Raw genomic sequence first — 21,767 nt, forward strand, 5'->3', positions numbered from 1 at the left:
TGGCATCAAGAGAAACTAAACAGGTGACGTCTTCATAATAGGAAGCTCACTTGATACCAACAATATAAGTGTGGTTTCACTTTTTATATACGGTCTGTGGGTTTTACTCTAAAACCTAATAAACAAGAGCAGGAACCAGAAAATGACTGTTAGTAATAAGGACTTGGTGACTGCTCCTTGTTATTCTTCATTGAGTTTATTCTATTTTTCATGTTAGCACTGGGCAGATATAACAGAGCTGCTGAGTCTTTATTGAGCACAGGATATTAAATGACTTTAAACAGCAGATAACAATGGGACACACACTTCAAGATCAAGGTACATCATTGTAGACAACTGTCATCTTACATATAAAAAAGCTACTGAGAATTTGACCCCAGAGGTGCAGGGATAAGAAAACACAAGGAAGCTATAAACAAAAATGTACAATATGTTCACCCGAGAAATCTCTCTTTCTTGATTTTAAAACAATCTTTCTGTGATAATGCGCATTAAAAAAAAAGTTAACTAGTTGTCAGAGTCCATGTCGCTGTCTCCCCCGATTGATCTGAACTCTTCACTCTCCTCGTCTTCACTGAGTTGGACCTGGGAGAGCACGGCTGGGCCTCTCCTACGTGCTTCATCTTCTTCATCTTCCTCCTCCTCCTCGCTGATGCCATATTCTTCTCCATTTCCCATGCCCAAGGGCTGCATCTGACTCTGGCTCTCCATCTCCTCATAGCTGCCGTAACTGATACAGAAGAGATGGAAAGTGGGAGAGGGAATGTCAAGAGCCCACATCAGTATTACCAATCATTGAAGTAGGGCAATGCATGCAGGAACAATATTGCATCCACCAATATGTTATAATGGTGAGGAAACCAGACTGACAGTAAAATAGTACGATTATTGTAAAGCTTTATTCTTGAGAGTTATAGCAGAGCAGGGATTCTTCACTCTGGGGCCCGTTGTACCTGACATTGCTGTCTTCCATGTGAGGCTCATCAGGCCCGTCGTACGACATCATGCTCTCATCCTGCTCCATTCCCATGCGTGCAGTATCTTGAGCTCTCTGTGGAGGTGGAGGTCGTACGTCCACCTCTCTGTCGGAGTCACTACCACTCTCGGACAGGTGAATGGCTGAAGGGGACACACAATACATCAGGACAAATATCAAGCACAAAGACCTACACATGGTCTTCATCAAAGACTGAGTAATGATACATGTTTGTTAACTCTCCTATATCTATTTTGTCTATAGTCTCTATAGTGCTCTGTCATTGTCAATTTTCAGTACAATGCAAAAATATTTCTTTATTATATTCCCATTTTACTTTTCCCTTTTATTTGTCTCTATAATTCAGCTGTCCCCTTTACCTCCCCAGTTGAACTTACAGGAGAAAGGGTTGTCGCCCTCCTCTTCACTGGCATCATCCTCTCCGTCAGACATGAGCAGATCCTGGTACAGCACGCTGGCCTGGGCAGGGCGGTTAGAGCGTCCGTCCTCTCCCTCATCGTCTTCATACTCATCTTCATCCTCATGGTCGTGCAGCCGTCTGCGAGGGGGCAGCAACATCTCGTCGTCGTCGTCTTCGTCCTCCAGATCTCCTTCAGCGTCCTCTGCCTAGAGACATAGGTCAGACAAACAACAGGTGAATAAGACAGCCATGAGCAAGTTGATTATGTAGATACATTTCAACAGAAGAATATTGAATAGTTAAAAAATGTCTCCTAAAACTGCGCAAGAATTAAGTTAACACATTTCCTAAATCTGTAAAATAAATATAATAGGAAATATAATGAAATAATGTATAAAGAATTAACCCCAACACAATAAGGTGGTTCTTGGGTGAGGATGGTATGTGTATACTTTGTAAAAGGAAAACATTGAATTAACTTTTTTGGACTGTAGATGAACTTTGATTAAATCCATCTGTCTTACCGGAGCAGGAGTCTTTGGTTTTCCGTCATCGTCCTCTTCAAAGCCTTCAATGTCCACATCTGACTCCTCCTCCCCAGGTCGCCTCATGTGGCGTCCCTGAAGAATACGATCATAAAAGTCTCAAATCAACCTCGTGCAATGACAAACTGCTGAATGATTACTTGTACAGTATATACAGCAAAGCATGCGAACAAGCTTGGTGCTCTGAGGATAGTTTGAGGAGAGGTGGCATGTGGTTGCAAGCCTCATTTCTGTCTCTCTCCATACCTGCCCCCCTCTCTTCTCTGAAGCAACCACTAGAGGTCCCTCAGAGAACAGGCTGCTGGGCTCTCTGGGCAGACTCCCTGAAGCCCCGCTGTCAAACAGATCAGCAGGCTGGCCAACACCACACAGACAAGCACGGACACAAGGAGAGACAGGACAAGACAGCAGGAGCGAAGGAGAGAAACAGGTTGGAAAAAAGAAGACACTGCAGTGAAGAAACTAGTTTGTAGAAAAAGGAAACATGAAAGTCTAGAAAGGAGAGTTAATACAGATATAAAAAGGGAAAAGGGGCAGAAGGAGTACTACAAGGAGTGGCAAGGAGAATACTGTGCACAGAAATGTTTACACTACCTGGAGTGGCATGTTATAAACAGATAGAGGCCTGTAGTCTATTGTCTGTGTGCCCAGGAAACCACCATTTACTTACTATTTGATAAAACCTTGGTCCTGGCTGCTCTCCTACCTGCGGTGTGTAAGGTCCAGGAGTCATTGGGTCCAGACTCTCCAGGTCTGCAGCATCCAGAGCTGCCTCTTTAGCCGTCGAGATGTCCTTCTCCAACTGGGTCAAGTGCTCGTCATACTGGAAGCACAAAAACATGTAATTATTACAGCACCAATTAGGCATATATTTAGCTGAAATAAAACTCCATACAACCTTCAGATTTTGTTACAGACAGAATGTAATTTTATTTATTTTGCAGTCCTCTGTGTTGTATGATTGTACACCACACAAACATTCCACTATTTTTAACCTTCTACAATAATAGATTGTGTGAAAAACAGAGGAGCATTCATTATCAAGTGTCACTTTATAGAATCCCTTTAAACTGTTCTCTGCATTGCTTTGAAGCTGTTGTTTAAACCCAATGTAATTTACTGCATCATTAATAACAACGCTTCCCCTTAATAGGCACAGAAAACTACGTATCAGACTTATCATACCTCTGCCAAGGTCTGCTTGCACACATTGGTGATCTCCAGGGCTGTCTTTGTGTACGGACTGTCTGGACCTGTGACAGACACAAACAGTAATTATGCTTCAACAACATTTTTACTGAACTGCAGAAATGTTATTAGTTATTTAGTTATGTACAGTTCTAAAGAAACCGAAGGCAGAGTTCACGGTAACAGTGATGATTTACCATTGTACTTGATACTGTTGGCGTGGATGAGACTGACATCTGAGAGGAAAGCATCTCGGTTCTGGTATTTGTGTTTGGAGATGTTCTGTTGAGGCATGGAACAAATACAAACATTTTGTGTTCACCGTCTTTGTATTGCTGATATTAAAATGTTATTAGTATATTTGTTTTAGATTGACGCCTCACGCCCTCACCTTGCGAATGCTCTCCAGATCCATAGGGCATACAATCACCTTATAATAATCAGGTACAAACTTTTTGTTTACAGGATGATGGAACGGCCATGACTACAGAGAGGGTAAGGAAAGGAGAATAAGACACAGATAGTTACTTTTATTGCATGCAATATTATCAGAATATGTATTAAAAATATCTAACTTGCACAAAATGCTCAGAAATGCTGAGAAAATGTGACTCACATCGAGAACCACCATCATTTTCTGGGTCACGATATTGTCCAGGATGAACGAGAAGGCCACCTGATCGTCGTCATCCAGCAGAGGGTTGATGGCTTTCTCCAGCCTCACCAGTCTGTCCTCCTTCTGAACACACATTCACAGGTTTGAGAGATAATGTGGAAATAAGCAAAAGAACAGGACGGTGCGAAATAACATTCACACTCACCTCTTTCAGTTTAATATCGCACAGGTCCAGCATGGACTGTGCCACCTGCGTTATCGGATGCTTTGCCCCTGGCGGAACAAAAACCAAAAGCCATCTTAACACACTTAGTCACCTTTTGAGCCTAAGAGGTTTTAAAACAAGTTTTTATTCTTTACCATTGTAGGTGGCACTGTTTTTGACTATGACCTCCACTGCTTCACGGAACTCGTCCCTTGATGGGTACATTCGTTTGCGTACATTCTCCCTCAGCGTCTGCAGGTCCATGGGTCGAGTGATGATCTTGTAGTAGTCCTTCACCACCTTAGCATTTACTGGTGTGTGGAACGGGTACGTCTACGTAGAGGGGGGGGATAGCAGTAAGGATAAGACCACGCAGCACTAAGGGGAATGTATAGGAATGGTAAAATATTGTGGCGATTGAGTGTGTTCTTACGTTGGGGTGATCCCGCATGTCATTGATGACACTCTCAAGCACAGAGGACAAGGTCACCATGGGGTCAGTGCGTCTGCGGTGGATGGCCTTGTGTGGTTTCTGTGAACAGAAACAGAAGAAAAGATCAGCCGCAGGATCTGTGAGTTCAAATTCTTTTTCTAAAACAAGCAGTACAATGGCTTTGCTTACGTTAAGATAGTCACAGTGCACAGCGCTGCCGACGCGTCTCTTCTTCTTTGGTGGGAGCTGTTGTTTGGGGAACTTGAGCACTAAGGACTTCCTGCGCACCTCATCAGCACTGTAAGAGAAAAAATGATTACATGTATGGTGGAATTTTGAGCTGTTCTGGCTGTGCATCAACACGAGTTTAAGGATTACAGAATTTTTGATGATAAAGACAGGAAGAAGAGGGACAATCCACTACCTCTCAATGAGTTGTTTGCCCAGGACGATCTTGGTGCCCTCCACTTTGATCAGTTCCTCGTTGTCATTGTGGATAACTGTCTTTTCCAGCTCCTCCTCTTGCTCCTCTGTCATGGCAACTGGGTTAGAAGGTGGGGCGTTGGTCTGATAGTACAGTGGGCAGAACTTGTTTGTCCTCATGTGTCCTATGGCTCCACATGCTCCGCACTTTAGCTAGGGAAAAGAGGCAAACATTAAGGAACACGACAAAGAATCTACTTGTGCTATAGGAAATAATAAAATAATAATAATAATAATAATGAAAGAAAGCAAACTGGGTGCGGTCTGAATTTAGCAGGGTATTAAAAAGCTGGTGAATAAGCGAAAGAGAGTATAGTACTGAATCAGCAAGCTTACTTTTACCTTGAGGTCTGGTCTCTCCTTGACCTTCTTGGCCTTCTTCTCTGGAGGACCCTTGATCTTGTCCTTCTCTTGGTTTCTCTTCAGTCTCCTCAACTGCTCCTGAATACGCCTGCGCTCCTTCCTCATCTCTTCTCGGTGCTGCTCGTCAAAGAGGGCGAACTTCCGTCTGCAGAGATAAACATCGCTGGCTATTTGAAATTTACAGGTTCCTTCGTGGTGATGGCACTAATTGTGTCATTTCTTTATAATAATAATAATAATAATACTAATAATTCCTTAATAAACAACATTACATTTCATACATAGAGAAGCAAAAATTGAACAAACTATTATTAATTGCATATGTTTTTCAACCAATGGACCATGCCACACTAAAATGCCGGATCATAGCATGACATGAAACCGTTGTTACAAAAGAATCCAAATACAACTGTAAAGATAAAAACTTACATGAATTCATCATCCTTGGTGGTTCTGATTCTGGTGTAGGCGTCAATGACTGAAGCCTTCCGTACTGTCTCACAGCGGACATATTCCTTGCCATCTTCATCCCTGAAGGTGCGATAGATCTTGAGCCGCCTTCCTGTGGCTGAGGAGTTCAGGCTTGTGACGGAGGACGTGTCGTCATCCTTGTGTGAGCTGGTGGACAAGGAACTCGCTACAGAGTGGAAAGGAGTTTACAATGAGAGATGTTTTTACCATAGCTAACACACGTCTTCAGTGTACCATGAGAAGTTGATAAAAGTAAGCAGTGTAAGTACACAAGCCTTTCCGCCGCTCCTTGCGTCCCTTGTTGTCACTCTCCTCCCCCATAAGCATCCGCTGCAGTTCCTTCCTCTCCTGCTCTTCCCTCTCGCGGGAAAGCTGGGAGCTGGTCTTCTTGTTCTGCAGCATGTTCTCAATGTTCTTCCCCATTTCCTCAAAGTCACTGTCTTCTGCTGAGCTGCTGTCTGTGTCTGTGGAGAGCACCTCTGTCGATTCTAATACCCTGTGGTGGACAGGCAACAAGGAAAATGAGTCAAACAGTTCTAACACAGAGTTTATAAAAACCTAAATAGCACTAAATAAGAGCCTCACTTGTTCTGCAGGTCAAAGATCCTCTGGCACTCCTCCTTGTAGCGCTCCTGGTGTTCAGCAACAGAGAAACGGGACCCTCGGGCAAATTTGCTCATGGGTCCCTCACCTGAACGTGCCTGCTCTGTGGACATGGTCCTCACCACGTCAATAACCTCCCAGCGAGAGAGCTTTTTGATCTAAAACACATAAAAACACAAACATACAATCACTCATAGACATTCAGACACACAGATTCAGAAGATTTTGTAATCAGAGTGAATAAAAGAAGAGAACAGGCAAGTTTAAGTTACCCATTGTTGTGATTTACGCAATGGTTGTTGGACATCAAAAAAGGATTTGTATTATGGGACATCCTCTCGAACTTCTAGACCTTTCTACCTTTCTCTTTGTACTTTGTCAGGTTCTTACTTCTTCCTCTGGAACACCAAACTTGCGCAGCAGCTGCTTGGCGTTTTTCAGCGAGAGTCTCCTGAGGTCGGCGTCTGTCCCCGTTACCGTCTTCTTGGCGGGCTGTGGCTCTTTGTCATCCTGAAAACCCCCATAGGATTACAGTTTTCTCTTTCTATACATAAACAAAGCAGTGCAAGGAGTGGCAATATGTTGCTTTAGCCGGTCTGACCTTTTGTTGAGTGGGTTTGTTGGGAACTTTGACGTAGGAGAAACCCTCTCCACAGCCTGTAGGATCAGCCACACCTGTAACCTCCAGCAGACATTTCCCCTTCATGGCAGAAATGAAAGCTCTTGTTGTGTTCCATGGAGCTGTCCGCACCTACATGGATGTGTGAGAAAGGATTAGTGTGATTCAAGTCTAAAAAGCTTATCGTTATCTCAAGTCTGGATCATTTAAACTCATTATTAAGAAGCACTTGGGTCAGTACCTCATCATCAATCTTCATTTGAAAGTCTTCTTCGTTCTCCTCCTCTGGAGCAAAGAAGGATTTCTCACCATATCCAGCATCCTACAGGGGTAAAATAACTGGTAGTGAAGCCGTGGATACACAACTCACTTTTGTTGAACATCAAATTGCTTAGAGGAGAAGCCAGTTACCTTGAGTCTCTGCTCTGCCACCAGCATGCTGTAGTAAGCACAACACTGCTCTGGAGACACCATGGCTCTGATCTCTTCTTCTGTGGGTAATCTGAAGTCAGGCTTCAGCACCCACCAGTTAGAGTCCATCCCTAACACGAGGACAAGGACATTTTTAAATCAACACTTATGCTCGTGGATGGATGGACAAAAACAAATACAACTATGATTGCACATCATATCTACATGATATACACCCATACATTCACAAATACTCCATTGATGTATAGGTTTGTCTCCAATAAAGTTGAATCTTAAGAATATGGCTGAAAGGCTTATTTATAGTCTTTTTTTTTACAGAAAAAAGAGATACATTAGATGAAATTGTCACGGCCCACATACTTCCATGTGACATGGTTGTTAAGCAATACATCCACTAGAGTGTAGTGCAGAATCGAGTTTCACGACAACAATAACAACTTTTCCTGTGCACGGGTTAAGTAACATCATATAGACGTCTGCAGTTTTTTACCAACTTGTATAAATAAAGGTGAATAAATAAAAAACAGTTGAAAATAAATGAGCCTTAAGATGTTCTGCTGGAAGAAAATTCCTAAACTCCTGAATGTTGTGAAGGTTTGATCTGCAACAACAGAAAACCGATGGAGGTGGTGGTGGAGGTGTTGATCTACAGAGATGATCCCAAAGGCCCTTGTTTGCATATTCTCCAGCCTGGCTTTTATTGCACCCCACCAAATGCAGACTATAAAATGGTTTTCAGACATGACCTCTGGGGAAATATGCCTTTCACACATGCACAATGCAGCAGGAGGTTTTCTGCACAGAGGCGTTCACAACAGCATTAAATCCTCTGCGTTATTCAGGCAAGAGGAAATGTCGTATTAACTCCACTATGTAGATCACATGATCATGTTTACAGCACACCACCATATCTGACTCTTATCACCCCAAACTCTCCAGACATCTTTGTCTGTGTCTTCTACATGTATGACACTGCTTTTTCACCGGGAGATCATTTGTTTTCTTTTTCATTTATGCTTCGGATGCGTGTTAGAAGCATCATTAACCCAACCACCCACTCACTTGCGGTGAATCCCCTGCTGTGTTCGTGCTCCAAACGCAATCTTACCACAGCAGTAGAGTGACAAGGAACTTGATTATATCATGGAGTAGAATAAAAACATTTTTTTGCCTGTTTACATGTGGAACTTGTAGAAAACCTTGCTTAATGTAAATACTGAGCGTTTGCCCCGTGTCCTCAAACTGACTTCAGACAACATCTTACCTTGTAGACAAAATCCAAAGTAGGTGTACAATTCTCTTTCCCTGCTCAGATTCCTTTCTGTCAATTTAAGGCACATGCACTGTTGAACCCAACCAGCTTCAAACAGCACAGTATCTCGATTTAACCTCACCATTGCCCTGATACAAACAACTGGATTAAGTTAATTTAACAAATGATGATAATCATGTTGATCACTGAATGGTAAAGATACAGAGCACAGAATTGATGAATGAGCAAAGTCTACCTGTACGTTTGAAGTCGGCACAAAGTTTAAGTCGTTTCCTGATGCTACTCTCCGAGTGTGAGGGAAAAGCTTTCTTTATATCCTCCATGCGGATTCTGCGGGGCCGATCCTTGCTCTTCCAGAACAAGCGATAAATGAACACCTACAGAATACACAAGTGAAACTTCAGCATTCACATCAACAGCAGATTAAGTTTCCGAGAGTAAATTCAACAAACCTGAAGGAAATCTCTGATGTGGGTATTGGCTCGTTTCGAGTTTGGCCCAGGAACCTCAAACAAAGGGCACTCCTGACCGACCACAATAATGTCCACAATCTCTCTGATGTAGTAGCCGTGGCGCGTCCGTAGAACCAAGAAATCAGTCTCTGGCATCTTGTGCAGGTAGATTGGTGCACGGAAAAGGTTGTTTTCAAACGCCTAAAGGATAATAAATAACACATCCCAGTTAGTCACAGTTAACAGGCAGACAATGCTCCACATGTTGACTGTGACAGTGCTGACCTGAAGCAGCTGTCCAGGATGCAGAGAACCCAGGAAAGGAGATGTGTGGCAGTACACAGTCTCTCCATATTTACAGTCAGGAGCTCCGGGATCCTTTCCAGGTTTCTAAAGACAAGAGTAACACATTGCTATGATGTAGTTCAACAACTCTTTACAACAAGACTAACATTTCATGTCTCTCAATTTCACAAACTTGAATAGGATGACAGAATATCACACCTACAGTATTTGTATACAGGTCTGCAATTACTTTCAAAGACTTTCCAAGAACTATGCAATGTTTTATTTTTGTCTTCCTAACTCTGTAAAGCAGCCTTAGGTAACTTGAACGGTGCTATATAAATCCAAGTTATAATTAATTGTTATTCTTATTATTAATAAAGACAAGACTCACCCTTTTGTAGTAGTTCTTGATCTTGGTTGCCATGCCTACTTGCATGATGAGGGGGGAATATTCTTCACTGTACTCTGCCAGGATCAGATCTCCATCTTTGCCCGTCAAGTCTTGTGGCGTTCTCATGAAGAACATGTCTCCTCCTCCCGATGCCTGACGTTCCTGCTCTCTCATCTACACAAAAACATGTACTTGGCTTATGTTACAACAAAAATGGGAGGGAACGCTGTTTTCATATGTCTAAAGAGTAATGCTTGTTTTAAAAAGTAATGTCCACCTTGGCCTTCTTCTTGATGTGTTTGAGCAGTGGCGAGACAGGATGAGGACCCGGCTGAGCCAATGCTCCAAATGAGTACTTCTTCAGAGCCGGTCGATGGAACTGCCGCAGCTTCATGGGCCCCATGTGAGTGGGGAAGAAGGGTTGCCTGAGCTCAAGCGCCGGGATGGAGTGCTGTTAAAGACAGAAAGGTTTATCAGTTTTGACTCTGTGCATGAGTTCCATCACAATGTTTACTTTCAGACGCCACTGCTCACCTGAATGATGTTTCCACCAAAAGTCCCCCTCAGGCCCTGCTGTTTGGGATAGTAGAACTCGTCATTGGAGAGGTTCCACGGGTCCTTCACTTCCGGCTGGGACATGTTCTGAGTTGAGTGGAAGGAGATTTCATACATAAACCTTTTCTATTTTTTAACTGCAAAGTTTAACCACCACTCCAACATTTCACTGTATTGGGTATTACTCAGACACGATGAAGCTAGACAATTTTTTTCAAGCTCAAGAAATCTTCTTTACTTCATCTGCTCCTTCATTATGCAGCTCTGATCCTCCTGATTAGAGACATATTTTACCATTTCCTGTTACAAATGAGACAAATCTCCATTGATGAGGCACAGCTTTTTATCCAGCCTTTGCCATAATCAAACATGTTGCTTCCCCTGATCTGATCAGGCAACATACCTGCTGTGGCTCATCTTTTATCACCCCAGTCTTCCCCAGCAGGATGCGGCTCTTTTTGATTGCAGTTTCCTTCTTATTTTCTTTTGAGGGGGAGTGAGACATCGTTTTCTCCTTGTCATCTGGAATCTCTACAAGAGACAGTTCAGGGGGCATCAAAATAAGCAAAATGGAAATAAGCTGAGGGTAAGATGTTGTAAGATCTCAAATTTGAATAAAACTGAAGTTAATATGGCACGATTTGTTTTTATATACCAAGAATTATATTCTCATCATTTGGATCCAGTGTGAGAACTGGTGGTGCGAGGAAGTAATCCATCTCCTGGTCATCCCAGATAATGTTGTCCTCCCATCGTCCATACACTAACTCTTCATTGTCAATAGGAAAAATGGAGAACCAGGGACAATCATCTTCGTGTAAGGCTGTGGAGAAAAAAAATACAAATTAACACAATTCAGAAAATGAGAAGTTAGCTTAAGAAGAGTCTATGAATGTATTATTTGTAGTGTTATCTAAAAGTAAACTCACCATGATTATCGTGGCTATTTTTGTCCCGCTTGGAGCCGGAGATTGAAGAAGCTTTGGGCATTGGTGGAGGTGTAGGTGGCACCAACTGCGAATTACTTCTTGTCAGACCTGTAAGATTTAACAGAATATTAAATTCAATTTTACACACATAAAATATTACAGCAGGATATACTGTATGTGGCCATCAGTTATTTGTATACAATTTTTCCTGCCAACTCACCCTGCTGAGCGTTGTAAGCATTGGCATTGCGGGTCATACTAGAGGGTAGCCATCCTGCCAGGCTGGCTCGCTGAGTCTTGGTGCCCTTGTGTTTTATGTCCTCCCCATTCCAGATGATATCGTCTTCCCATTGCAGCTGAGTGACCATCAGGAAGAGCTCGTTCTCAGGGTCTGCTCTGTTTTTCTCTTGATCCTCGTTATCATCATTATCGTCTTCTTGCCTTTGAAACTAGGGGTCAAATACACACAATATCAGTAACACAGTCTGAAAAATGTCAATGTATGCTATTATATGTCCTTGTCTATGTACCTCTTGAGAAGGCTCTGTTATTTCTTTAGGTGCGTCTTGCTTCTGAGGCTCACTGGACTGCTTTTCTTTTAGCTTGAACCCATAGGTGAAATGGCTTCCGTCCTCAGGGACGCCAAGCATGTCGTACCAGAGCTGGGCCGGACCATATCTCCATTCTGCTACTTTAGGTCGAGACTCTGTCTCTTTGTCCCCATCACCACAGGTCTGTGAGAACTTAGATTCTACTGGAGCCATCATGGTTATCTGGATAACACAGAGAAGCATGTTCAAGCGGTTTTCAGACATGACCTGCGGGTAAAACCCAGAGAATTGGCAACAGTTTTCCCGCAGTTTGCCTTTCACAAATGCACAACACAGCTGGAGGTTCTCTGCACAGATTCCTTCACAACCGCCTGAATACTTTAGTGTTAAATACAATTATGAAGTGCTGCACTACTACCAGGTGACATTATGAGAGTCTGTTATAGCCTGTGACACTGAAGATTTACCTCATCATCAGAGAGACACTGCTCTGGTGGTGGAGGGGTTGCATACTCATATATCCATCCAGACTTCTTCTCCAGGCTTTGCTCTGTGGGTTCTCCTTCTGGAGGAGGCGTCCCAGGCTGATGGTCCCGGTGCTTCCGCTTCTTCTTCCTGCGGGCACTCCTCCAAACAGACGGCATGCTTTTCCCAGGACCAAACAGTCGCAAGAACCTAAGCACCTAGTAGTACGGCCAACATAACTGGTATCAGTTCCCACCTTGATTTTAAAATGATGATGATCCAGTAAACCTTTACTGGGCCAACCGATTAAGTACAATGGCTGTGAGGAAGCTTTACCTTTCCAGGCCTAAACTCTGGGAAGAGCTCTGTGACACCTGGCAGTGCTTTGGCTGCATCCTTCTGCATGATGCCAGCAAGAGGGAGATTGAGCCTGTTTGGGGACCCTCCAGCCCCGGACCCCTGGCAGGGACGATCAGTTTCAGACTCAGAGTCTGAGGAGCTGCTGAAGTCAACCTTATCAGCCGTGGAGGATGGTGCAATAATGGAGGGCAGGATGATGCCATCACCCTCTTCCCCGACTAGAAGGAACCAAAGTGATTGAGAGAATCAACCCTAATCATTAGTATTTGTGATAAAAAAATACATGAACCTTTCCCTGAATTTCTATTGAATTTACGTCATAATATTTTCTAAGTGTCATATTCTCAGATATTTTCAGAGGCAATCTAAACCTTATAAGCGTGAATATATCGACTTTCTTTTCAGACTCCACAGTTACAGCTCTTTAAAGAACAAACCTCAGGGGATGAGGGTATGCCTGGTATAATTTCTCCTCAGGGACTAATTTTGAGTCAGCCCTTACCGTTTGCAGGCTGAGAGGATGGTTCATCTTTCTTAGCACCTGTTGCGAGACTTGGTGGTGGTGGAGGAGGCATGAGCTTAGAATCAATATCCTCACAGTCGGCATCATAGTCATCATCATCATCTGAAATAAAGACAAATTGAAGGGATTATATTAACATAAATAAAAGAGTGAACAAAAAGTTTTAAAAGTGTGTAATATGTACAACAACATTTATTTTAAGGTCCAGTGTGTAGGATTGGTGTTTGATTGGCAGAAATGAAATATAATATTCATAGTTTAGTTTCCTTTAGCCAGGAATGGACAAAGCCAACACTGGCTCCAGAGACCTTTAACATATGTTACCTGAAGACCAGCGTGTACTTCCCAACCGTAGAGAGGAAAGCGTGAGGCGAAGTTATTAATTTAGTTGCAATCTGCTACCTCATTGCTGGATGCTACTAAATCCTATACACTCAACCTTTATTATATACATATTTTTTAAAGATAAAACAGAGTTTTATATATCCAAAAAGAAAAGGTAAAATAAAGACTCTTGTGTGTTGTAACATGATCACCTGTTTTCCTGCACGGCTGCAATGACCCCATGGCCTGACGGTACTTCTTTGTCTCATCCTCAGCAACCTCACTGATGTCAGAATAATCAACTGCATCTTCAGTGCTTTGCACCCAACCTGCATGAGGCAAAATATTAAAAAAATGTTACTCCATCTTAACCTTGGATACATTAATGCACAGTTCTTTCATATACAGTATTTAGCCTCACCTTCTTCATCAACACTACCAGGGTCTCTGTTTTCCGCTTGATCATCATCTTCATTAGCAGTAATCTCTGTGATGAGCGAGCCCAGACCCAGAGTACCCAAACCAGCTAGATGCTTTTTGGACTCCTGGAGTGAGAAGGGTGTAGAAAGAGAAGAGAATCGTGCAGAGAACTGGTGTGAGCAGATGAGAACAGCAACATAATATACAACGCTATTAACTAAAATCTGAGTTTAAACGCAATGCAAAGTAATACAGCTTAATATGCAGCAATAGGAAAGTGTCTTCACCACACTTACATTGTCTAAAACACTGTCGTCCTCCAGCTGTCCATCTTCGTTGATGTTTCCAAAGAGGAAGCCAGTGATGGAGAAAGGACGATCTTGATCCTCGTCACTGTCAGAGTCCGACATCCTGAAAGGTCGAGAGAGAAAACACTGACACATTATAGGCATTTAGCTCTTTGTTGTCTTATCCTGAGAGACATTAGACAATAACTAACGAGATCGTTGTGATCCCTGAATGATTTATGCAGGAGGGATGCATCAAGGCTCAACCTCATCACAGACTACAAATGATTTGTTGCTGTGCATGTATGAGATTGCTTGATTAAATTAAAATAAGCACTAGAGTATAATTGTCAGTGTTTTACATTCTCTTCTTGATTATTTCTGCATCATGATATGAGGTCAAAAGTATTATTCATTACAGACTAGCATCGTTGTTGTTTGATCTGCAGCTAAAGTTAGAACCTGAGTACGTAGTTGTTTTTATTTATTTACATGTGTTGGGACAATGAGCTTCGTCCCAGTCTTTTGTGACCTGAGGATTTGTAACAGTAACACTGGTAACATCAACATTAGCTGAGCTGCGGTGTGATGCTACGCTTCTTACATTAAGTAAAGTGAGCTAACTCAATCGGTAGTGTCGGATGACAAGAACTAAACATCAGATATAACATAAATACATAATGAACTTACCTCGCGTGCCTTCGGTTGCGATTTAGTCAACTTTAATCCAGCTTGGTGTATCTACTGAATGCTAAGTACATGTAGCATGCTAACCCGCTCCAGCCTGGTAAAGTAGATTGTTAGTTTTTAATATGTTCACTACAACCTCCTTTGTAAACACATGTCTTTTGTGCCCTCGCCTGCTTAGTGAGAGCGAAGCAAATGTTTATTTCAGCCTAAAACATCCTAAACGTTAGCTTTTATTTCTCTGGTAGACGCTACTGTTGCTAACTGGCGGACAAGCCGAGTGACCCGGAAGAACATGGTGATGAGTTCAGGTGCTTCCTGTAACTGTTTGCTTTTACAGAACGAATGGAATATTCAATATTTTAGCGTTTGGCAAAATATAAGAACACACATCCAGGTATCATTGTACTATGACCGTAAAATCTTACTATAACAACCTTTTGTGCTTTACACAGGACAAAAAAACGAAACCTAATTCAGAGACGTAAGATTAAAAGTTATGAAAGTGGTATTGAAATTCAACAATGGCATGAATGAGGATTTTTAAGTTGACTGTCTTTAATACCATTTGATGCAGCTATCCTCACCTCGCCAAGAACATATGTTGAATGTGCAGGGTGCATGACTTGAATTGTATAAAAGTATGAAATCCCTGATAAAGTGAAACAGTAAAAAGTCAGTAAAAACAAACATACAAAAACAGTTTAGCCAGTTTTAATAGTTTTAAAACACTTGGTTTGGAAAAAAGTACAAAAGTGATCCTGGATGCCACAGTATGAAACCAGCCCAGTAACGCAAGTTGAAAGGTGTGTTCCTTTAAAAAGCATCTTCTACAGACATGTTAATTTCAACTGGCCTTACCATACACATACTGTACTCACTAAAACAGATACAAGCAATAGTTTAAATACAATGGCTGACCCCAGTAATACATTTACAAGTGATTCTTAAAAAACTAATTAAAGGGGGAAGGGGGGGGAGAAGTCCGACCACAATGCCATCTGGTATCTGGCAGTAAAATCATGCAGTATTACAATCGTTCCACTAAAGAGAAACAGCAAAGCACTATAGCTGTCACACGGTGAGAAAGAGGGCAGCCAAGAGGTGTCTCTCTATCGGACAGCCTTTCAAAGTGTTCATTGGTTGATTTATGAATTGTTACTGAGAGAGTTCTCTGCTGTTGAGCAGCCCAGTGGTCTCATTTTGCATACATTGTAAAGTTGCTCAGGGTCTCCGTTAAGGAGAGCCTGTCTTCCACAATCGCATCCATTTAGAAAAATATAACTAATTGCTATTGAAGAAAACCCCAAAATGTGGGATATTCTCTCAGTATGTTGTGATAAAATAAAAAAGCTAAGAAATACAGTTGAATAAATAAATTGCATGACATCCATAAAAATTAAGTGGATACACTGAGTCGACAGAATGCTATCCACATGAGCACACCATGCTTTTTGTTTTGGCCCGGCAGTGTTAAAAATGACAGCTCCATCCTCCACTCCGCACATCCCAAGTCACATCCTATGATCCAGTGGAAAGGTTGCCATAAAACATCTAAAATATGTTGACATTTCGAGAAAAGGTTTCTTTGATTCGACAATTGATTTCCATGTACAACATGGTCTCTGGCTTTACCAGTTAAGTAAATCGATGTTGATGGCAATGAGGAAACACAGGAGGGAGACTCTCACAGTGTTACAACAATGAAGCCGCCCTTGTGTCGATACCCGCTGGCCAGCCTATTGTTAGGGTAACAGCAGTGAACTTCCTGTCCGGTCAAACTTTTTGCCTTTGGAGAGGGCAGCCACTTGTTTCATCAACTCCCTGTTCTTGCCCTGTAGGAACAAATGATTTACTGTGTTAGAAATGATACGCAAGTGGAAATATTAGTAAAATCACAATAAACGTGTACATTACTCTCTTTTTGTAATGAAGAAATTACAGTTTCATGAATTTTTTTACCGTTTACTCATCATTCATGAGATGCTTCAAACTATTTTTTGCTCAACATGTTTTATAGTATGTCGTTTATCAATGCAGTCCACCTTTTCTGGGACATTACTGATACTCTTATTGGTTATATTATTGTTAGTGTTATAATTCAAAAAGTATATAAACTGGTTTAGAACAAATCTAAGTAGTTTCCTCAGATTTTTTTAGCAGGTGGAAAAATAAATAAACAATAAAATCATTAGTGTTGTAATTACTTTGATTATTTTTATTTAATTTTGAGAGCGAATCAAACAACACAAAGTAAACTTTAAGTACTGGACAGATCGTAGTAAATTCTAATTAGCGTTGGTGTTTGTTGTTAGCGTGTAAAATGAGCCACTGCTACAAAATGAACGCAGCAGAAAGCTTGCAGCACAGTATTTGACCTCCATAATATTTCTCTGGGAGAAAAAAAAATCTAATAATCCTTAAATTAAATCCTTTAGTAGTCATTATCATGCCTGTCCTCCTCCCTCTGGTGCTGATGTGAGTTCATTATATGCTGGTGATGCTTCTAGAGAGAGCGGTTGATGTCAGAGTCTGTAGCTATAAGTTTACAAATCTAGTAAAATGCGTATAGATGGTATAAAGTCCACACATATAAAGCTTCTGCATGAGCTCGTTAATACCAATTCATTGTAGCTTAACAAGCACATTGAGGTTGGGTAAAACAAGCAGTGCTGGATGTGAGCAGTTGAAAACATTGCTCCTTTACACATTTAAAGCTTGTTGAACAGGTGATCAAGGATTCTTATGGGCTTTTGACACAAAGGCTTTGATTGCAGTTACAGTGCTACGAGTGTAGCTGTTGTCAACTCAAGTATAATTAATCTTACTGGTCTGCAACACTATGTATTTTTCTACCTGCTGGTGCTCCATGGACTCTTTGTGCGATTTCTCCATTTGGTTCATCTTCACTCTCATGTTGGATTCCTGGTACTGAAAGTCTGCTTTGAGCTCTGTGAGCTAGAGAAGAGTTTAAAAATCAATACCTTAAACAACATCCAATAAACAAACAGTGATGCAGTTTAGACTTGTTTAAGCTGGAGGTCAAATGAGGCTGATGTCCTACCTTTCGGTCCTTCTCTAGGATGGTCTGATCCCTCTGCTGAAGAAGTCTCTTCAGTGACATCACTTCCTCTTTCAGCTGGCTGATGAGAATGAAGTTGTCTGTTCCTCCAGAATCCATTGACTGGGTGATGGAACTACTGATGGGAGAAAAGGAACGTGCATGAGCCTAATGCTGAGATGAGTAAACAAAATATGGACAGGTAGTGGTTGTATGTCAACATCAACGCAGGTTAATTAATTTAATCTTTTCTAGTTCAGTTACCAAATCAATCTCACCTGTCCCCATTGGATGGCTTCATCTCCAGTTTTGGTTTCTTCTTTGGAGTCTCCTTCTGGATTGAAGACGATTTATGGCTGCACAGAAAGTCAGATGAGAATATAAAGTCTGGGCCTCACTCCTCCATCTATACACAGTTTTCATTAAGTGGGAGAAATGAGACCGAAATTTTTACCTCTGCTTCCACAGTCCCTGCTCCTGCTCCGGACTCAAGCTCCCACTAAGTCTGTGAAAGACGAGATGGCTCAACAACACACAAACCTTAGTTTTTCCCTAAATAACAGCCTGGCTGAGCAGCCTGAGGATGGAGAAGGTGACACAGCAAAGAACATACTTGTGGTGAGAACTGCTGTGTCTGTGTTGGTGGTGGTGGTGATGATGGTGAGGTCTGGAGTGGTGGTCTTTCTCGTTCAGGGACGAGGAGTTGGAGGAGCCGAAGCCTTTCCTCTGTTCCTTGGTCTTCTGCAGGACACGGCGGTAGGAAAGAGTGCAGAGCCAGCACAGCAGTTTCCCATCCACCTGTAGGACATGTAGGAGATGGTAACTCACGAGTTGTTACACATTCACTGTATAATCCGACTGCATGTGTGTGCTGTTACCTTTCTCCTGCCTTCCTCCTTGCGGTCAAAGGCGCACTGCTGTTTGCACTGCTCACAGGTCTGTGGGGGCCCATATTTCTTTTCTGAGTTTGTACAACGCTGGCACTTTGTCCCAATAAATGCTGCAATGATGTTACAGTACTGGCAGGGCTTGGGCTGCAGACAAAAGACAAAAATGAAGAGGAATTACACATCATGTCACTTTAAATAAATGGACAATGAGCAGCTTGAAAAGTGCTTTGAGTTACTCACAGTTCCAAACTGTTTGACGTTCTGTGCACATTTCTTGCAGATTGTATTGGTTTTACTGTAAATAACAGAAAGAAAAGAATCACATCACAAAGAAACTGCATAAAGAACACAAAGAAAGTCAATGTATGAGCATAAATAAAAGCTGAAATCTATTATGAGGCCCAAACATCTCACCTTTCCTGCTGAAATTCAGATCTGCAAAATGTGCACTTCACGATTGGGTGTGCGATGCGACACTCCTGAGGAAACGAAACAAAAGTAAAAACACATATCAGCATCTGAACATAAAAGTTGACTGATGTAAATGTTAGTATTTAAATATAAAGGGCCCATTATAGGGTAAAGAAAGAACGATTCGTACAATTTAGATGAAACACAAGTGAAAACATCACTAGGATTATTTTATACTCAATTTCTGCCAGTAGATCCCTTTCACCTAAATCTTACACACTGGATCTTTAAATTTAAATATTGGAAACAAGATTGTCCCTTTAATAGTTTGTCTCTAACAAAATCTTGGCCACAACGTCTGTGGAATTACTAGTGTCTGACAATTTGGGGCGTTATACAAGTGAAGACTGGCATGTGACTGGTGATGTTCACAGACACCAACCCATTGTAATGGTGGGATCTGCGAGGATGGGAACAAAGGGCAATAAGGATGCCTGCCTACATTTTTATTCTGTACACTGAGGTTCAACATGTTTGGGACAGCTGTGGCTCAGGAGGTAGAGTGCAACATCCTACAACCAGAAATCTGACCAGCTCTAATATATATTTATTTTTGTCTGTTTATTGCGATCACTTATCTTTTAAATATTTTGTTGTACAGTGTTCCATGACAATAAACCGGATCTATTCTATATATGACTGATGCATGGTAGATCAAGTGCTGCACAGAGATGCCCTGTATGAATGTGTGTGAATGGGTGAATGACAAAAACTGCAGGGCACTTTGAGTGAACACCAACAAGCTCTACAAGAGCAACAAGTGATTCATCAGTGGTAATTTGTAGGATAATGCTTCTCCCCGTGTTTCATGAAGAACATCCAGATGTGAGTTATTGGTCTCATGAGTGTCCTGGCGTGTCAGAGCTCTTTAACAAACAGATCGTGCTGGATTGAAATAAACGGGCTTTCAGTGAGTGTGTGCGTGTCTGGGTGGGAGAGATAAGAGCTGTTACATAATCACAGCCTGGGTCGTAAACACCATCGCACCCAGATGAACAACAACAACAACACCCGGTTTCAGTGTTGTTTACAGTCCGAACCTTGCACAGCTGCTGGCCCTGCGACAGCTCCTCGAAGGGGTACCGCTGGTTACACTTCGTGCAGGCGTACAGAGCCGACGTTGCCATTCTCGCCCAAACGAAAGTCACCGAGCCCGGGGGAAGCGTTGGCTGAGTCCAGCTGCAAACCGAACGGATTAACGGCACCGTGTCGTCCCGAGCCGCCTGCTGATCGACACCGTAGCGCGCACACAGCTCAGCGTTGGCATCCGGGGGTAGCTAGCGTTAGCTGGATGTGCTCGGCGGAACAGAAATAGCTTCGTTAGCTGGAGGGAGCAGCCGAAGAACAATAAACTCCAGATATCTCAGAGCTTCCGCCGCTCGCACGTCGTCCCACAACACTGACGTGACGCCGACAGTCGGTTGATCCGCCACAGACACGATCCACTCAACTCACAGCCGGTTATTTCTGCGGACTTTCCACTGTTCTCGGCCAGAAAGGAATTCTCCTGTTCTCCTTCTCTCTTTTTTGTATCGACGCCGTCGTCGTCATGTCACCGGAAGTGGCCGACGGCTCCTGCGAGAAGAAAGAAAACCTATCGCGACACAACGTCCGTCCGCGGGATCTGCAGTTTGAAATGCTGCGAGCCAATCAGCTGCCAGCTTTCACTCAGCGCGTCTGATCACACCGATCAACCAGTGTGATCGATCACAAAAGAGTTCGATCGATAAAGACACTGCACATAATCACTCACTCATTATCTACTGACCACGATGCCCGTGGAGGGGTGGGTGAAGTGTCTGGGTCCACAAAACACTTCTGGAGTTTCATGGGGAAAAAAGCGTTGCAGCCAAATCCAATAGGCTATAGGCCTACGACTGAAGTCAATGGCGACTGATTCTTCAAACGTGGAAAAACAAACATAAAATGCCTCCATACTGCTCCTGTGGTGTCGTCCATAAGCCCCGACATTCAAATTTGACTCAAAGCAGCGTCATTTACACCCTGTTTGTAAATGACCTCTGATGGCCTCCGCTGGCGTGCACAAGCTCTCATCTCTGTGCTCTCGCCCAAGGGCCACATGACGATACTCGATGTTTATGAGTGCAAACGATTTGGCTGCAATTCTGTTTACCCCTGAAACCCCAATCCAAAGCCCAAAAGTGTTTTGTGGATTCTAACACTTCAATCCACCCCTCATCGGCCAGTAGCTAATGAGTGAATTTTCACTTCTGTGTGAACTACACCTTTTAATCATTTTCATGCCACTTGGTAGTTTACTTATGTGAACAAGACTGTGATATGGATTTTTAGCAGCCAATACCAGTAAGTAATATAAGAAAATGCAAATAAAACTTGAAATAAGAACATAAACATAACTTTTAAATGTAAAACATAAATGCACATTTTTTTTGCATTGTTACATCAACGGTTTGAGTAAACTAATGGATAGATTTTGCCCTAACGCTATTTTATGGCTGCTGAT

The 21,767-nt window shown here is 42.3% G+C and overlaps 2 protein-coding genes across 7 annotated transcripts; both read right to left on the reverse strand.

Moving 5' to 3' along the window:
* Window positions 1–177: 177 nt before the first annotated feature.
* Window positions 178–15,156, reverse strand: taf1 (TAF1 RNA polymerase II, TATA box binding protein (TBP)-associated factor). Of its 5 annotated transcripts, none has more exons than XM_069539848.1 (41): window positions 14,864–15,156; window positions 14,183–14,297; window positions 13,888–14,011; window positions 13,679–13,795; window positions 13,122–13,244; window positions 12,596–12,837; window positions 12,262–12,477; window positions 11,774–12,016; window positions 11,464–11,692; window positions 11,244–11,351; window positions 10,970–11,137; window positions 10,718–10,845; window positions 10,294–10,401; window positions 10,037–10,210; window positions 9,760–9,933; window positions 9,366–9,470; window positions 9,081–9,281; window positions 8,864–9,005; window positions 7,335–7,465; window positions 7,165–7,245; window positions 6,906–7,055; window positions 6,695–6,814; window positions 6,287–6,462; window positions 5,977–6,197; window positions 5,660–5,867; window positions 5,204–5,375; window positions 4,809–5,020; window positions 4,574–4,682; window positions 4,385–4,483; window positions 4,107–4,284; window positions 3,952–4,019; window positions 3,747–3,869; window positions 3,522–3,614; window positions 3,328–3,412; window positions 3,128–3,195; window positions 2,649–2,765; window positions 2,189–2,296; window positions 1,922–2,017; window positions 1,375–1,603; window positions 954–1,119; window positions 178–730 (listed from the first exon to the last, which is right to left on the reverse strand). In XM_069539848.1, exons 2-41 carry the CDS (start codon window positions 14,294–14,296, stop codon window positions 508–510), a joined length of 5,949 nt encoding a protein of 1,982 aa, XP_069395949.1. In that variant the 5' UTR covers window position 14,297; window positions 14,864–15,156; the 3' UTR covers window positions 178–507. The 5 variants fall into 5 exon arrangements, with proteins under 5 accessions (XP_069395949.1, XP_019941561.1, XP_019941559.1 ...); XM_020086002.2 differs by having other exon boundaries at window positions 5,210–5,375; window positions 5,971–6,197; XM_020086000.2 differs by having other exon boundaries at window positions 5,971–6,197.
* A 402-nt stretch (window positions 15,157–15,558) lies between these two features.
* fam76b (family with sequence similarity 76 member B) lies at window positions 15,559–20,930 on the reverse strand. 2 transcript variants are annotated; one of them, XM_020086106.2, is made up of 10 exons: window positions 20,323–20,930; window positions 19,226–19,290; window positions 19,052–19,106; window positions 18,800–18,955; window positions 18,535–18,719; window positions 18,376–18,426; window positions 18,200–18,277; window positions 17,925–18,060; window positions 17,717–17,818; window positions 15,559–16,695 (listed from the first exon to the last, which is right to left on the reverse strand). In XM_020086106.2, exons 1-10 carry the CDS (start codon window positions 20,407–20,409, stop codon window positions 16,606–16,608), a joined length of 1,005 nt encoding a protein of 334 aa, XP_019941665.1. In that variant the 5' UTR covers window positions 20,410–20,930; the 3' UTR covers window positions 15,559–16,605. The 2 variants fall into 2 exon arrangements, with proteins under 2 accessions (XP_019941665.1, XP_019941666.1); XM_020086107.2 differs by having other exon boundaries at window positions 17,925–18,057; window positions 20,323–20,864.
* Between the last annotated feature and the right edge of the window lie 837 nt (window positions 20,931–21,767).

The sequence above is a fragment of the Paralichthys olivaceus genome, chromosome 15, assembly GCF_024713975.1.
Source record: "Paralichthys olivaceus isolate ysfri-2021 chromosome 15, ASM2471397v2, whole genome shotgun sequence".
Classification (NCBI taxonomy): domain Eukaryota; kingdom Metazoa; phylum Chordata; class Actinopteri; order Pleuronectiformes; family Paralichthyidae; genus Paralichthys; species Paralichthys olivaceus.

Excerpts from the sequence above, each read along its gene's own strand:
- taf1 (XM_020086000.2), bottom strand. The coding sequence starts at position 14,296 with ATGTCGGACTCTGACAGTGACGAGGATCAAGATCGTCCTTTCTCCATC. Across the intron at positions 10,846-10,969 it reads TGATGAGAATATAATTCTTG|AGATTCCAGATGACAAGGAG; the intron begins GTATATAAAAAC and ends TGTCTCTTGTAG. Across the intron at positions 5,021-5,203 it reads GACCAGACCTCAAGGTAAAA|CTAAAGTGCGGAGCATGTGG; the intron begins GTAAGCTTGCTG and ends TCTTTTCCCTAG.
- fam76b (XM_020086106.2), bottom strand. The coding sequence starts at position 20,409 with ATGGCAACGTCGGCTCTGTACGCCTGCACGAAGTGTAACCAGCGGTAC. Across the intron at positions 17,819-17,924 it reads TCCTAGAGAAGGACCGAAAG|CTCACAGAGCTCAAAGCAGA; the intron begins GTAGGACATCAG and ends ACTCTTCTCTAG. Across the intron at positions 16,696-17,716 it reads AGTCCATGGAGCACCAGCAG|GGCAAGAACAGGGAGTTGAT; the intron begins GTAGAAAAATAC and ends TTGTTCCTACAG.